At 44.5% G+C, this 17,310-nt stretch overlaps 1 protein-coding gene across 1 annotated transcript in view; it reads right to left on the bottom strand.

Moving 5' to 3' along the window:
- The window catches only part of FRY (FRY microtubule binding protein), a 496,652-nt gene that overhangs the window by 337,830 nt on the left and 141,512 nt on the right, over nt 1-17,310 (bottom strand). The window contains exon 4 of the mRNA XM_029602654.1: nt 10,044-10,183. Coding sequence (XP_029458514.1) covers nt 10,044-10,183 — 140 coding nt within the window. The remainder of the gene's footprint in view (nt 1-10,043; nt 10,184-17,310) is intronic.

The following is a 17,310-nucleotide window of genomic DNA, read 5'->3' as shown; positions in this document are numbered from 1 at the left end:
GATAACTGAAAAATCTAACCAGCTATGTCTGAATACAGCCTATTAGATTTTTTTTAGTTATCCGACCTTGTGTGGCCTGATAACTTCCTACTTAACTGGATATCTTCAAAAGAGATCTGCTTGAGCAATGCTGTTAGGAAAAAAGAGAAGTACAGGGCCTAGGGCCCATTACTCTCTATCCCCCAACAAAACACCATACATGGCCCTGTCAGACTATGCACTCCCACCCCCTAATTCTCTCAAATAAAAAAAAAATGTTCCGGGGTGCGTGGTTGCCTCCCCTGGTTCTATGAATATTATCTTCAGGTGCAGATACCAGACCCTGCCACCACCCCATCCTGCAGTCTGAAGTTGCAGCGTAGCACCTGGCACGCCTCAACTCCCCCGAAAACAACAAAATCCCTGCCAGGAGCGGGGTCTGAACTTACCTGCTCCCAGTGATCCAGCGCAAAAGAAAATTACTCACAGTTTACGTTTCCAGTGAAGGAAGGGTAAGTATTGATTAGGAGTTTTAACTGTATTTTACATTTCATGAATTTGTATTCTATTTTTGATATTTATCGTGAGCTGCTCTGGGTCCCTGCTGGAGGAGCATGGCATACACGTGTACAAATGAAATGAAATGTAGGGATGTGCAATCGTTTAGGATGAATTAGGCAATTTCAACGAAACTGCCTAATTCGTCTTGGTTCGGGGAACCCGAAAACCGAACCAAATTTTTGGGAAAATTTGGTTTTCAGGTTAATGCGTGCTAACGGGGAGTTAGCATGCCCTAACTCCCGTTAGAGCACGCTAATGTTAAAATGTTAGCGAGCACTAACCCGAAATTCGGATCCCCCGAATTACAAAGGCCCGAACCGCGGGAAATACGAAATTTCCTGCGGCAGGCCAAAAACGAAGCCTGAACTGAAAGGTTCGAGCTTTGCACATCTCTAACAAAATGTATCTCTTATGTCCATGTTAACGCCGTAACATAGTAAATGATGGCAGAGGAAGACAAATATGTCCCATGCCATCTGCCCAGCAGCAGTTTGTCTAGTTTGGGTAAATGCGTATACTAATCTCCATATGGAAGATGACATCCACTTCCCCTTACCCCCTTGTCCCTCGCCTTAGCGTCCAAAGTACTACCTCTGTGTGGGTATGGGGACTGTCTCTCTGGGTCTGGGTCTGTCTGGGCATGGGGTGTCTATGTCTTTCTGTCTGGCTGCAGGTGTGTGTCTGGATGGTTGGTGTCTATGGCTCGCTGAATGTGTTGTGCCTGTTTCTCTGTGTATATTTCTCTCTGTCTCTGTCCAGATATGGGGTGCCTGTCTGTCTGTGTCTGGGTGTGGTATGCATGTATGTGTGTGGGCGTATGCATTCATACCTTTAAGCATCTAAAAGAAAAGCAATCTGAGCTGCTGACTGGCAATGTGGTTGCATGGTTGCTTGGCAACCAGTTCAAGAACTGATTGGTTGGTGAGGAACTGACATCAGGCCAGGGATCCAGGCTAGATAACCTTTGTGTCTGTGTGTGTATATATATATCTATAGCTCTCTATCTATATATGCAGTATATGTGGTGTGTATGCGTATATGTGGAAGGGGTGGAAGGGGTAAGTTTGCTCACCCCTGTATTAATCTATCTAATGGAGTGAGATGTTTCCATCCTAAACTGTTAGTCAGTTTTGCCTTGTTTTTGTATCTATCAAGTAGCCCCATTAAAAGCCAGTTTCAGTTGAGGAGAGGAGGAATCTGCTGGGAATGAATAAATGAATGAGTGAAATATAATAAATATAGCCTTAAAAGGACAGGCATCACAACTTTCTCCTTCAAAAATAAGGGAAGGTATTTAATATATCTTTTCTCCCTCTCCACTCTGTTATCTACTGTTGGCACCTCCAAGTCAAGACTCTAGGTGGTTTTTCCACATCACAAAACTATCACAAGCTTGTCAGCACACTTCAGCCCTAATGACAGTACAAACCTAGATCATCACTAGAAGGACACAAGCATACAGAATGACAGGGAATTTGTTGCATCCATGGAGAAAGCAGTGAAAGTCCAAGGCATGTTGAGAAGAAATGGAGCAGAGTAAACTGCTTTAAATCTAATGATGGATGACACCTGGCATATCCTTACTTCACCACCCCTTAGTGAGTGGCAAGCTTTCAAATTAAAGTCCTAGAAAACATAAAACTCGATAAAAACAATGCCTGTGCAGTCACTTCCTTTGGCTAACAATTTTTTGTCTCATTTTAAATATTGTTCACAGACTTAAAACTCCAGCTTTGGTGAGCTTCAGAATGAATATAAACAAAGGCAGACTTTGTATTCCTTTCCTGATATTTAACACTAACAGCAGAATTTATCAAATGATTTGCATTTACGCACACTGAATGGAAAAATCTTATAGAATCAGGTAATAAATCTGTGATTACAAAAATGTAATATGGGAAAAGATGAGCATCACACATGCTGTGCTTTCACCATACGGGCTGCAACTTACTGAGGTATTGTAATAGGTGGGAAAAAATGGCAGATTGGATGGGCCTGGCAGGTTTATCTCAGTTTCCGTGTTTTCAACTTTCAGTTAAAGCTGATCTTATCTCTATGGATTAGCAGAGCCATTAATAGGCTGATATTTGTAACCTTAGTGAGATTATTTTAACATAGCTGGCTAATGCAGCTTAGAAAAAGATGCCGTATTGAGCTGGCTCATCTTATTTGATTCATGACTAAATGATATAATGTCATTTGAGAAAATTACAGCATAATCTAAATAGAAAGGTTCCTGCACTTAGAGCGATAGGAAATCTTTCGCAACTTCAGGAAACAACTGAGATTTAAACAGGAGATAATGCAACTGTAGTTTTCTTGTTAAAAGGAGTGAATTACTGACTTAAAAAAAAAAATATATATGACGAAACGTTTATAACATTGTTCCAGGAAAAGTTCATCATTGTCACTAGTCCCAGAAAGACGTCTTCCCAGTGGCTCAGGGTTGGAGACCTGGCTTTGATTCTCGAGCACGACCTCTGCTCCGTGGCTCAGCTGAGACTGGGGATACCGAGGAGGCTCTGTTCACAGCCCTTTGAGGGAGGGCGTATCAGCCACCGTGACGCGCCAATACTCAGTGGCTAAATTCTGGGTACCGAAGCATAGGGATTCTGGAAGGAACTGGGGTCTGTGACCCCCTGGCTGTGCTACACAGGTGGATGAGGGAATTATAAAATGGAAAAAAAAAAACTTCTAATAGTTCTGAATGAAGGCTTAGGGGTGTCACAGCTCAGTAGAGGCCAGCTGTAACTGAGCTGGAAGCCCAACGGAGTAGGATGAAAAGCCAGGCAAATCAATAAATACATAAATAGGAAGCAATCACTACTGGAATCCTGGCTCCATGAGGCTTCACTCACAACTACCTGGGGATTTTAGCCCTGTTTTTAACAGACTCTTCCATGGTTCCCAGTCTGGCTAGGAGCAATGCACCAGGGCTCCTTCCAGAACCATGGCTCTAATTTTGGCCACCAAGGGTCACCTTTATTAATGGCAATTCATTCCCTCCCAGGGCTGTGACTGCTGCCCTCGCAGCAACCCCAGCCAGCCCAGGGTGGAGAAGACTGGATCTGGGGATCGAACTGAAGATGAAGACCTTCCTCACGGAAGTGCACAGCACTTACCACTGATAGCCCCCCTTCTCCCCCCCAAAAAATACTTCTTTCCTAATGAAATTGTTATTTTTACATAAGTTATAACAACCTTAGGAGCACTGCTTGACTTTTTAATGGTATCTTTTATTAAAACAGATCTATTACAATTTACATTCACAAAATCTCTGATGCATGCAGCCAGCTATGTCATGGACAGGCAACTGGACTGTACGGTAACTTCCAAAAAATCATTTTACAATTATAATCCGGACTGAAGCACAAGACAATAACGTGTCTTGGTGGTACGAAGTCAAGGGCTTCTGGAATTCTCATGACATGTGTGAAGGAGGGGCCTTACTACCCCTCCTTAGCCTGGTCCACCTTAAATCCCATAGAGGGAGAGAGCTTTGCGGGCAGGATCCTGCGGCACAGGTTAAAAGGCAGAGCCCAGCTGGGATCAAGAGGCCCCCACACGTCTCCAAGAGTAGGAGTTCCTGACCCCTTCTGAGAAGTTATGCTGCATATATACTGCAAAGGTGCCAGACACTGCTGGTATTATTTGCCGATTATGTTAACAAAAGTTGAAATTGCGTAAGAAAAGGCTGGAGTCGGCATGGTTCCTGCTCCAGCCCACAAGATTTCCCTCAGTCATCCTCACCGATGGTGTCAGTTTGGGGATTTTTCTCTATACAAGACACAGAGGAAGACCAAGTCTCCAGGGAAGACTGAAGAAATGTTTGTTGGATGTGGCCTGGCAAGAAGTTGGCAAGCAAAGCAGTGCTCTTAGAAGTGTGCACAAGAGCACAGACATAAAGCAGTGAAAAAACTGTGAGGCTCAGGGAGCACTCAGAAGTAAAGCAGAAAAGAAAAATAAAGGAGTTTGTGTAACAATGGCTAAAGAAGGGGGCTAGGACAAAAGAAAAGGGCTGCTAGGGCTGCTGAGCACCGAAACTTTAAAGCTTGCTGGCTCAAAGAAGCGCACACAAGAAGAAAAAAAAGGGGGAAATTGCCTTTAAAGCAGAGAGTGGAGCCAGGAGGGAAGTCAGGTTTAGGTTTACAGCAGGCAAAGGATACAAACTCTGCCTGAAGTTAGGGTTCATACTCAGTTAAGTTACTGCTGGAAAAGCAGGAGGATTCTTTTTCTTTTTTACCTTATACAGAAGAAAAAAGAAAGAGAAAAAGAGTGGTACAGAGAAGCTATGGAATTGACAGGGCAGTAATCCTGTCAGAAAGGGAAACTGCTAGTGTGTGCACAGGGTGTAACCCTCGAGCAACAAGCTGTGACTATTAACAGAGAAGGGAAAGCATGACCGGAGTGAATATGCAAGCATTGGTTCAGAGCTTCCTAGAAGGGCAGAAGCAGCTGTGGGAAAGTGCCTTGAAAGCCCCAAGTCTCTGGACAAACACCTGAAAAAAAAACAAAAACAGGAAGCAGACTGGGCATCTTTAACTGCCAGTCTGACTAAAGCAAAACCAGGACTGGACTCGGTTCAGCTAGAAGCAGAGAAAGTGCCACAGCTACCCAAGTCAGCTGTCTACTCTACTCTTAAAAGGAACACTGCTTCGGAAGAAGCTGAAAGCAGCAAGGCAGCTGACATCAGACCAGATCCTGACTAGCAAGAGCCCACAGAGAAGCATGTAATGGGACAAGAGAGTGCCATGAGGAACTAGTTGGTGCGGGAAGCACACTGAGCACAGGTTGCTGTCTGCCTGGCAGAGCTAAAGATGGAAGCAGAGACTGCGCAGCAGCTGACTGAGACACCTGATTGCAGCTCCACACTTCAAAGGGACTCCATTTCAGAAAGAGCTGAAAACAGAAAAAGAGCAGAAGCCAAAACAGAGCCTGAGTTGCAAGAACAGCTTGAATACCAAGTACAGGAATGTGCAGTGACTGAGTTAGAGACAGCAGAAAGCTCATGATGGAGCTTCATAGCCTGCCTGGAGAAGGCAACACAGACTGCCCAGAAAGGGGCAGCACAGAATGGCCTCCTGAATGAAGCACCAATTGGCCTATGGGAGGCAGCATGGAGGAACCAGAGAGGGGCATGGCAGAGAGACCTGAGAGAGATGCAGCAAGCTGCCAGGCAGAGGTACCACAGATGACAAAGGCGCAGAGACATTAGGAAAAGCCATGAGGAAGGTTTCTGGTATAACAGAAGGGCAACAGGATCTGAAGGAGAAGCAACAGCACATTCAGGCCGCTCCAGGTCTCTCTTGGTTAGAACCTGCTCAAGTTTCTAAGGTCCCCAGTTATGTAAGAGAGCTGGAAGCCTATACTGGTACAGATGCCAGCCAACAGCTTGAAGATGGTGGTAAAAAGAAGAGATACCACATCAATAATAGTTCAGTGCTGCCAACAGAGCAGCATGGAGGCAATTCGGGGTGAAGTTGGATGTTTACAGGTACCACCAGGACCAGGTAAAGTGGACACAGGTGGTAGCAGAAGAAGGCCAATGAGGGAGCCTTGAATGTCTGGGCAATAAGATATGAGAAACTCCCACTCCTTGTGGATACCCAGCAGAGACACAGAGAGCTGGTTGAACAAGAATTTAGCCAAGTGCAATTGGCACTAGAACAGGAAGTAAAGGGCAATTCAGTCCAGCTCCTGAAGGTGGAAGAGCGAACTCTGTTCCTCGAGGACCAGAATTTAAAGTTGCAAGACGAAAGGCAGTTAATAGAAACACAGATGCAAAAGTATATTTTACAGCTGTCCTTTAAGCAGGAGGCACTCAGGCTGAGATAGCCAGAACAGAGGAAGAGTCTGTACAGAAACAAGAGGCTCTCAAAGTAGTGCAAGAATTACAAACTCAAGTGGTGGGTTTGCAGAAGGAACTGAAAGCAGAGAAACAGACGTGCCACCAAGCAGAGAAGCAAGAGGAGATCCTCAGGAAGGACCTGAAAGTGGTGGCATTAGAATCAAAAAAGCTGCAGTGGGCCAGAGAGGACCATGCAGAACTCAAGGACCAGATCTCCATAATGGCCTCCTAGGTCTGGAGCTCTCTGGCAGCTGAGGCAGGAGCTGGCGGCTGCACTGCAAACTCAGCAGGTGCCACTGTGGCAACACCCTGAGCTAAGAAATCCTATGAAGTCACAGTCGCTGGCCGGGAGGAACAGTTGGCAGATGCAACCAGAAAGCAGAACAGCCAGCTGGAAAAGGAGCAGATCTTACAAAGTACAGACCACCTGCAGGTAACCTATATCCCACCAGAGCTACATGCAAAGGAAACTGTTGCCATGCAAAATAACATGGTACAGCTGCAGAGGCAGCTGGGGAAACTCTGACGGAGCCATGGACAGGAGCAAGCCAAAACACGGGAACTGGAGGTTGCCACTGCTGAGCATCAAGCCCATGAGCAGAAGGAAACGCTCAGTAAGAACAGTGTCCAAGAGAGAGAAGAGGCAGTCCGGCAGGAGTGTGCACAGCTGACCGAAGCACATGCAATACTTGCAGAGCCGTTAGCAGACTTACAGCACCAGATCAGCACAGAGTACACAAGTGTGCAAAAGCATAGGGATAAAGTAGCAGTTCTGAGATGCACCATGCAGGTACTGCAGGAACAGGTGGCACAGGCCAGATATGAGTGTGATCAGGGAAAGACTGAAGCTCTGCATGCTGCCACCAAGGCACAGAACAAGAAGCATCAAAATGAGATCATCAGAAGGCAAGAAAGTATAAAAACCCCTACAGAGTCTCATCAAAAGGAAATTAATGCCCTTTAAATCAGAGTGGAAAAGATTTCCAGAGAGAAGGAATCTGTAAAAAAATAAGCTTGAGTATGCCAAAAAATTAGAATACAGAAGTGATAGAACTTTGGAAGTTAAAGCTGAAGTCAGAACAACAAAATGTAATGGGAAGTTTAAAAATCAGCCAAGATGCTGAGAGATCCGCTCTTGCAAAAGAGATTGATGCTCTGGAGAGTACGCTTGTAGACACCATGGAAGGAAGAGAGAAAACTTTGGAAGCCCTAAGGTCCAAGTTGGAAAGTGCAGAAGAACAGCACCTAATAGAAATGAAAGATGTTTTGAGCAGACTTCAAGTGGCTGGGAATTAAGATAAAGAAACCGGAGGCAATGCAAGGAACAAATGGGAGTTATGACCATTTTACAACTCAGATGAAAGCAGCTGAAAGAAAATTGGTAAAACTTGACCTTTACTGGAAGCCAATTCGGAAGGGAACTTGGATATTTGGACACTGAAAGAGAAACTTGAACAACGGAGATGCCATTAAAGAAAGTGGAAATGGGAAAAATTTCTCAAAGAAGCCAGACAACTGAGGTAGCCAGAGTACTACAAGAGTAGGATTAAGAAGCTTGCTAGTCTTGAGAATAATATGTTTACTGAAAGTCAGTTTCAAGATACTTTTGCAAAAGAGCTCCAGGTTTAGAAAGAGAATTTGGAGCTAAGAGCTCTGGGAAAGAAAGAAAAGCAGAGTTGATAAATGTGGAGAACAATCAGGGACGGTTGGAGAAACAAATGCCGAAAAATCTTAGCCAGAAGGAGGTGGCATAGAGTCTACATAGAAAAGCTGTGAGACGAATGGAAGAGAAACTCCAACAGCAGCACCCAAGAGAGTTCATGAGAGTCCTGCTGGAGGATAATGGGAGCCCAGAGCTCCAGATGGGCTCAGATAAAGGACTATGGGTGGACACTGGGCAAAGGCCACAATGGATGGCGATGATAGTGATATCTGGGGTAACCCTAATGTGTGGGGGTGACCTTGACCCTAGGTCCCTGACCCCAAGCCAAGCTGGCAGGAGGCCAGATGAAGGGGAGTGGGGATTTGAGACACTTCCCTGGATCGGTTCCAGGGGGACTGAAAATGCTCGGATAAATGGGTCCAAGCTGAGGGGAGAGAATGTGAAGGAGTGGCCTTACTACCACTCCTTAACCTATGCAGGTCCAGGCTAGATGTCTGGTCTACCTTAGATCCCAAAGAGGGAGAGAGCTCTATGGACAGGACCCTGCTGGGCAGGTTAAGAGGCAGAGCCAAGCTGAGATCAGGGGGTCCCCACATCACCAGCATAGGAGCTTCTGACCCCCTCTGAGAAGTTATATTGCGAGTATACTGCAAAGGTAGGCAGTTATCGCTGTTTATATTAATAAAAGTTGAAATTGCATAAGAAAAAGCTGGAGTCAGCCCACAAGATTTTGCTCAGTCATCACCATCACATTATTGCAATATTCACAATCTCTCAGGGACACAGTATAGCTTTCATTGAAAAAATGGATGAGACACTATCCAGTGGGTTTTCTTATATAGTAATGCAAGGATGAAACAATTATATTAAGGCTCATTTATTTTCAATTAGTTTACAATCACCATACAGTCTTTTATGACTTACAGCAGGATGACACAGGTTGTATATAGGTCTTATCACAACAGTCAGCCTCTGGCTCTGTACCAAAAAATACACCCAGCAAATGATCAGAAAAAACTAACTAGCTGCTGAGATATCTTATTACTCAGCAGCAAGACATCATTTTGACTTACTGTGCTTCATAGTAGATGGAGTACAAACATCATTTAAAGAAGCTTTCAAGACTTCTGTAATTTGCTTTCTAAGGCAAAGGCATCTTACAAGTCCCAAAAGCTTGCATCTTTAAACATTTATTAACTTAATAAAGACATCATCAATGCCCAACATTTTTATTGGTTCTGCTTCCTTAATCTTATGTTGAGCATGCTCCCTGCGATTCCCTCTGCTCTTTTTTAGCCAACTCTCTGAAGTAAGAAAAGTAGGCTTAGGCAACTGTGTGCGTGTGCGTGCGTGTGTGTGTGTGTGCATGTTTATGTTTGAGTCCTAGTCACACTAAACTTTCAGGATATGTCAGGGGATCCAAGAGAATCCTGAAATGGATAATTTTTTTGGGATCCACATATACGTACAGATGCCATGTCACAGAAAGTAGGCTCCATTGGTTCTGCATGGAACTTCTTGTTTCTAATTTATAGGGACATTAGAGCGACTTGGCATGTCTGAAAAGGAGTAATGAGGATAATGCATATTTTAATGAGGCTGAACATGTATTACATAGTTCTGGGCTGGTATGACTCGATAAATTAACCAGTTATTGAGATATCTTGTGATTTAGCGGCAAGATATCATTTTGACTCATTGAGCTCCATAATAGATGAGGGCAGAGAAAGACAAGGACCAACTAACCCTACCCAGTCTATCAAGGACCGTGACCATTGTCAAAACATTTTATAATAGAAATTGCACCGTGTGCACAAAACTAGTACCAGGAACTTCTCAGCTACCAGAAGCAAACAATGGCTACTACAACGCAGCATGCCACAAGCAGTTGTATAGATACTATGGAATATGTTATTGCTTGCATTACACAAGCCTTGCACTTCTCTATGGTCTAACAATTCTTGGTTGCTTTTTTATTTAACAAACACATACCATTTGGATTTAGTGCTTGTTCTTGGTCTGTATTCATGGGATTCATCTTCTATTCCATTTTGCCGTTTATACCAGTCAAACAAAGTGCGCAGTATGGAAGGCAGGCAATAGTCGGACAGTGAGCTCATTGAGCTTATTACCTACAGGAAAAGAAAACACAGTAAGACCATAAACACCTTGCTTAAAAATCACTTTTTTTCACACCTCCCCCTACACTGATCACTACTAGGTGCAATGTTGGCTATCAGACTTCTACAACAGAAGTGACTACATGTTCAATATATTCCTTGGATCCTCAGTCAAAGAAAGAGTGTGTATGCCTGTGAGAGAGGAGAAGCCCAGCAGGCTTCCACAGCACAGTACTTTTAGCTGGATTATGAAGAGGCATTCTTGGGGCATATTTAGGTCAAGGGATGAAAGTAACAGAGACACACGTGTGACATTCTCAAAAGCATGTGTGCTATCTTACCCTGCCACCTATATAAAATAGCAGATGCAAAGCATGCAGGTCAGGGCAGGATTTATGATTACGGCACCCCTAGGCAGAGGATCAGGGGTGGGATTTCTCCCCTAGGGAGGCCCCAGCTTTTTAGGGTGCCTTCAGAATTTGGCACTCTAGGCACATGCCTATGTTGCCTATGCCTAAACCCGGCCCTGCTGCAAGCGCACTTAACACGCATACTCTATGCTAACGTTCAAAGAGAAACTTCACCAGTAGTTTCTCTTTGAAAATTAGCATAGAGTACATGTGCTGAAAGCTCCGGTGTGCTTTGCAACTATGTGAGCTATTTAAAAATGGTCCCCTTCCATTCTTCAGCAACACATCTTCTGTGGCAATGGCACTTGATATAGTTGTTTCACTTGGCATATGATGTGCAACCCAACTCCATTGTTTTTAGAATTACTGAATGCTGGTAGGAAGCTAGCAGATACGTTCTCATACGTCATGGTGTTTAATGATCAAATGATAAAAACTGTGAAAATAAATAAATGCTTACATTCGTCTCTGCCTGACTGTACTAATAGTCTATGGCCTGGCAGAAGAGCACTCCAAGGGTAGAAACCATTTTTGTTCAGATTAACTCAAGCTGATAAATGCCTTAATCCGGAGACTGGTTAAAAACTCATTATGTTTCACCATTACCATTTCTTTATAGGGATTTGATTGAAGGAAACAGTCTGAATTTTAAAAAATACCCTCCTTACATCTGCAGCAAATGTATCCGCAGTTCAGCTCATACCTACTTGTTTTTTTCCCCAAGCTAGGTCTTGACTAAGTGAACTCTGTTTTCCACCACCCCTCAAAACTGCATAAAATTTTGCAGAATTTGCATGAACGACTTTGAAGTTGCATTAACAAGGTTACATGGTCATTTTTTTTGAAAATGTGTCTCAAACATCAAACTTTAAAAAAAAATGCAGCAGTGATAAGGGCAAAGGAAGGAGATGACTGAAGATCAAATAGGTTCTGTGGTGAGCAGGTAAGGACAACTGGGCAAAATGTGTGAATCAAATGGTCCTTCTCTGCCAACAACTACATTAATATTACCCCTTGATATATAGGAGCTTGTCAGGCTGAGCTGATCTTGGCCTGCGTGTTTGCTGGTCACGTAAATGTTGTGTTTTTATCTGGCATAATTTCATATTTCTCACTCATTTATTTCCTATAAATGTATTTATTACAGATATGTTTATGCACCTTCCTAATCGAAGCATTTCACAAGGCAGTTTACAAATAATAGAAACAATATAACAATGCATATAATAAAACTGCATAATGAGCAAAATCACAAAAGACAAACAAACCACTTGATACTGATTGGACACAATTATACAAATCCACCATAATTAAGATAGCCAAATCACAGCCCACCTCCGCATGGTCCAGTCACATCGCCACAACGGACAAACTATTCCCACATTTCAGTGAGGAAGTCAAGTTTCTACCTTTTTCCTGCAGTTAGCTATTCCAAAACTCCAGAATCACAACAGAAGAGGCCCTCGGTCTCAGGCGAGTCTGATGCATTTCATGTAAAGTGGGAATGGACAAGAGCCAATCCTGACAAGACCGAAGCTCCCTACCTAGCCAATATTGACTCATCTATCCCTTGAGTTGGATAGACATGTCCCTCATAGAACTCAAAAGGCCAGGAAAAAGTCTTTAAATATAGGTCTTGCCAGAATGGACAACCAGTGAAGTTTGTGAAGCAAAGATGTTAGAGTTTGCTCCTTGAACACCCTGCCCCAATTCTTGACATAATGGTGTGCAACCTGAGAATGACCCTACTTAGGGTGGACAACTGACCGGTTTTGAACTGCACAGCCCAATTTTAAAGCTTGCTGACAGTGTCCGGTTACAAAGATAACCGGATACTGTAAAGCCCAGTCAAGCTAGCCTTGTGCTGTCGAGGGGGAGGCGTAGCGCCAGTCAGCTGGCTTGAACAGGGCCTGGCGACACAGCTGCAGAATTGAAAATAAAGAAGCATGCTTTGCCTGCCCTGACCATGTGCTTCTCGTGCCTACTCTACTGCAGTTATCTCTGGTCTGCGCTCTGGCTCCTGCAGTGTCCCTTTTCCTCCAATCCAGTCCTCCGCTCCTGACTCATCTTTTGCTGTGGCTCAGGCAGGGCTGCTGCAGCCCGCGATGGTCTCTGTCCACTGCTGATGACGACTGAGAGATGCGGCAGGTCCTGCAGAACTTCTTCATTGCCTGCCCTGACTGACGGGTGGCGCGCTGCAGCCAGCGGCCAGAGTCCTCCAGGTCTTCCCAGAATAAGAGACCATCCCTGGCCACTGACAGTGGTTGCTGCTGCTCTGCCTGCCACTCCGCTGTGTGCTAGCGCCTGAGGCACAGTTCTGTATCGCCTTCCCTTGCCTCAGCCTGCCGCTGTTGTCCTCTCCAGTTCCATCCTCTTCCCAGTGAGTAAAATGTTGCCCTGCAGGCTGTGGTTGCTGCTATTATTTTATTTTTTTGGAGGGAGGGGGTGTAATATTTTTACAGGATCTACAGACTTAGTGTTGCCAACAGGCTGATTCAGTCTTGGTTTTGCCCCACTGCATGGATAAATTTGTACTTCTTAGGGAAATCAATGACACAATCATAACTAGAAAGTCTTGCATGCAATGGGACAAAACCAGAAATGGATCAGCCTGTTTGGTCAACCTGAGGGCAGTTGGCCACCCTAGATCTGCTGCATCCCATGCTTCTCTCGCCTCCACAGAATCTTCCCATTTCAGTTTTTGGGATGGTGCCCTGAGGAGTCGCGAGGGTTTGGCTGGCATTGGAGAGTGGGCGTGGGGCTGGGGCAAGGCTTTGGATGACATAAGTGGGCCAGAGCCTGTGGCCACATAGGATTTCAGGGGTCCTGGTGCCAAGGCCCTTGACAGGCACATTGGTACCCTCCCTCCTCAGACCCTGTGCACCCTGGACAGTTGTATGCATCTTCCAACAGCTCTGGCTACCCTCTGTTCACCCCTCTCTGGCCAGCATCCCTCTGGTCTCCTCTTCTACATCTTCTTCCCAGAATTTATTTTACCCCCTCTTTCTGCCAAAGGGAAACATTATACCACCCCAATTATTCCAGAAACACCCCCGCATCTGAATGAACACACACAATATGCACACACCCTTTAGCAATGTCTGCTGTTTTGAAGTATGTTATTGGTGTTTAGGATTTTTTAAAAAAATGAGTTTTTAATTACTGAATTTTCTATTTGTCAGTTGTTTTGAAATAATCTATTTATTAGTATGATTTTAATATTATGATTGATTTAATATTTCTTGATTTTATGGTTTGATGCTATATGAGGAATGTTGATGTTTCTATTTTTCCACTGTTGCACTGCATACAGAGTTCAGCTTGTGGTTTCCAGTTCAGTTTTTGTGAGTAGAATTTCTATTTATATTTCATGGTCTCTTTGTATCTAGTGAGGGTCTGTGTGTTGTGCATGTGTGATGAAGATGAGGTATTCTTCTAGTTTAATTTATTTCCTTTTTAAATTGCTTTTCTGGGGTAGGGCTGTAGTTGTCTGACTTGGTGTAGTTGCCTGACTAACAGGCCGAAACAGTACAGTGCGCTCCGGTGGAGCGCACTGTTAGCCCGTGTTTGGCCGCGCGTTTTTGACACGCTATTTTTACCCCTTACACAGTAAGGGGTAATAGCGTGTCGAAAACGCGTGGCCAAACCCCCCCCCCCTGAAACTATTAGCACCCGCAACATGCAAATGCATGTTGATGAGCCTATTAGTTATTCCTGCACGATTCAGAAAGTAAAATGTGCAGCCAAGACGCCAAAGGCAGGCGTTAATTTTGGCCGGCACCGGGGAAGTGTACAGAGAAGCAGAAAAATCTGCTTTTCTGTACACCCTCCGACTTAATATCCTAGCGATATTAAGTAGGAGGCCCCAAAAGTTAAAAAAAATTTAAAAATCAGCCCGCGGCCCAGAAGACAGATGATCAATTATGCCGGCATCCGTTTTCCGAACCCGTGGCTGTCAGAGGGCTCGAGAACGACGCCGGAAAAAATGGGCATCGGCTGTCAAACCCGCTGACAGCCACCGCTCCTTTCAAAAAGGAGGCACTAGGGACGCGCTAGTGTCCCTAGCGCCTCTTTTTACCGCGGGCCCTCATTTGCATGCGGGCTGATACTAAATCGCGCACACAGGAGAGTGGCCTGTACATGCGTCGGGAGAGCGGGTGCTTGCCGGCTCTCCCGCACTTTTTTCTGTCTCGGCCATTTGTCTGTTTTCCATACAGGAGGTGTATTTCTGTCTTAGGGCATGGATGCAGTATTGCTTTTTCATAGGTAGGGTTGTTAATGTTTGAATGCTGGCAGTTAGTCCTGTTTTGATATGGGAATTTACTCTATTATAATGGTAATTCAGTTTACTCATGAATTTCTGAGGGTGAAGTCCATACTCGATGCATATTACAAAACTCCAAATATATACAAATTTATGCAAACGAGGGGGAGGGAATAAACACCGCTTTCAGTCCTTAAGTGTCCAGTCAAGGTCTGGAAAAGTTGGCAAACCTAACCCTACTAAGCAAACCTACATACAGAATATTGCAGTAGTTGATCTGCAAGACGGAAAATGCATACAGCACGGGATTCGGGAACTTTCACATAAAAAAAAAAATGGGCACAATTGCCTCACCAGTCATGGTCTCAAAAGCTTTTACCAGCCACAGACTTGATTTGAGATTCAAGAATCAAAGAGGAGTCCTACGGTTACATCTGCTTTGAGGACAATTCTCAAAGCCACTTATCTGAGTAAACTGGCTTGATTTAAAACTGCCCTCCTCTTAGTCATGGTATGTGTGGGATATTCTGTTTACTGTAAAGATGTTGTAATCTCTTGTTGTTTGCATATTCTTTAATAAAAATTAAAATAAAAAAAAAACTGCCCTCAGATTGGCTAAAAGTACATGTACTACATACAATGGGGTCGATTTTAAAAGCAGCATGCGTGCGCGGTTCCTGGCACACCACATGGATGCGCCAAATTTATAACATGTGCGCGCCGGCGTGCACGTTATAAAATCCGATGCCCGTGCGCAAGGAGGACTGGAAGGGAACTTCCCTACCCCCTACCTAATCTTCCTCCTTCTTCCCCTCTCCTCCCTTCCCCCTAAACCTAACCTAACTATCCTCCAATTGTTTAATTTAGTACTTACTGCACCTCTGGAGCAGAAGTAATCTTCACGCGCCAGCCGGCTGCCACAGAGCGCTTACCCAGGACAGCGTCAAATGGCGCTGTCCTGGCCCACCCTCCCGCCCCTTTGGAGAGGCCCAGCATTTCGGCGCACACCGGGGTTTAAGTTGTAAAATGTATGTGGTGCACGCAAGGTCCAGCCATGCACGTAAACCCCGAAATTTACGCACGTAGCCAATTTAAAATTTACTTGAATGTGCATACTATTAGCTGAGTTATAAAGGGGTATTCCTATGGGTGTTTTTAGGATGGGGGGGGGGAGTAAATCGGTGTGCATACTTGGCCTTTTCATAAGGCCACATCATATTTTGCCCCCACCCCGTCACTCACATAATCAGCAGGTGTACATAATGGAAGTACTTTGTTCTAGCATGTTTTAAGGGAAACTAGCTTTGAAAATTAGCTAGAAAGTGCTCGTGGTAAAAGCACCCTTATACTTTGCCATTGTATGGGCTCTTCAATTTGCCCCCTTAAAGGTGAATTTTAAAGGCCCAGCGCACACATCAACTAGGGGATGCACAAAGAAGTTCGGCTTATGCACGCCGACCGTATTTTAAAAAGCATCCATACACATGCATAAATGTCGTAGCACACATCTAAAAAGCTTCCAAAAAGGGACAGGGCATGGACGTGGTCTGCGTAGGGCATGGCCATTTCAGGGCCTCGGCAAGAGATGCGCACGAAAATACTTATGTGTCCTGGCCTGTGCCGAGGTCCTCTGCTGCGGAACTTTACTTCTGCTACGGATGACACGTAAGTCATAAAATAAAAGGATAGAGCTATTTCTGAGGGGTTTAAACGGGCTGGGGTAACTGGTGGGGGGGTGTAGGTTATCAAACCACGAGGGGGGGGGGGGGAGGGTTTGAAGGACCTAGATGTTAGCTGGGCAAACTGGTAGATGAACTGGTAAACTGAAAATGGTGTGGGTGCTCGCCCCTTTTAAAATCCCCCGACTTAAGCAGTAAAAGTGGGATTTGCCCATTTAAAATTTGGAGCACGTGTTCACGCGGCCAGGCTATTTTATAACGTGCGCGCATACACATGCGCAAGTTATAAAACAGGCATGTCCCTGGGCACAGGCTGATGCACATGCGCAAATGCGCACCCGCACGCCGGTCCCACTCTATATAATTCTGGATAAAAATGAAAACGTGGGCTTGCACTAGAGGCCATGGAACAGCAATGGAAACCTGCAGCAGGCAGCAACACTCTGGGTCAGCCTAATGGGGGAAAAAAATCAATGATTTGATCTGAAAACTTTCATATTTATTTATTTATTTATTTTATTTATTTTTATATACCGACATTCGATTTGACATATCGCACCGGTTTACAGATAACAAGATGTCTAAGGCCAGCCTTGTAATGACATGATACAGTGTAACAGGTTAATTGAATAACTAGCTAAGTACATATAACTGTTATACAGGATAGTAATACGATATAATTTGCTTAACCGCATAACTTTTTACAGAATATGTTATGTTCAGAGTTGAATTGACTATGTACAGAGGCAGAGAGGGAGCTGGAGGGGGAAAGGGGGGCAGGTGGGT

This window comes from Rhinatrema bivittatum, chromosome 5, assembly GCF_901001135.1.
Source record: "Rhinatrema bivittatum chromosome 5, aRhiBiv1.1, whole genome shotgun sequence".
In the NCBI taxonomy this organism is placed as follows: Eukaryota; Metazoa; Chordata; class Amphibia; order Gymnophiona; family Rhinatrematidae; genus Rhinatrema; species Rhinatrema bivittatum.
The sequence above is the reverse complement of the archived record's forward strand: the minus strand, read 5'-3'. Positions and strand labels throughout refer to the sequence as shown.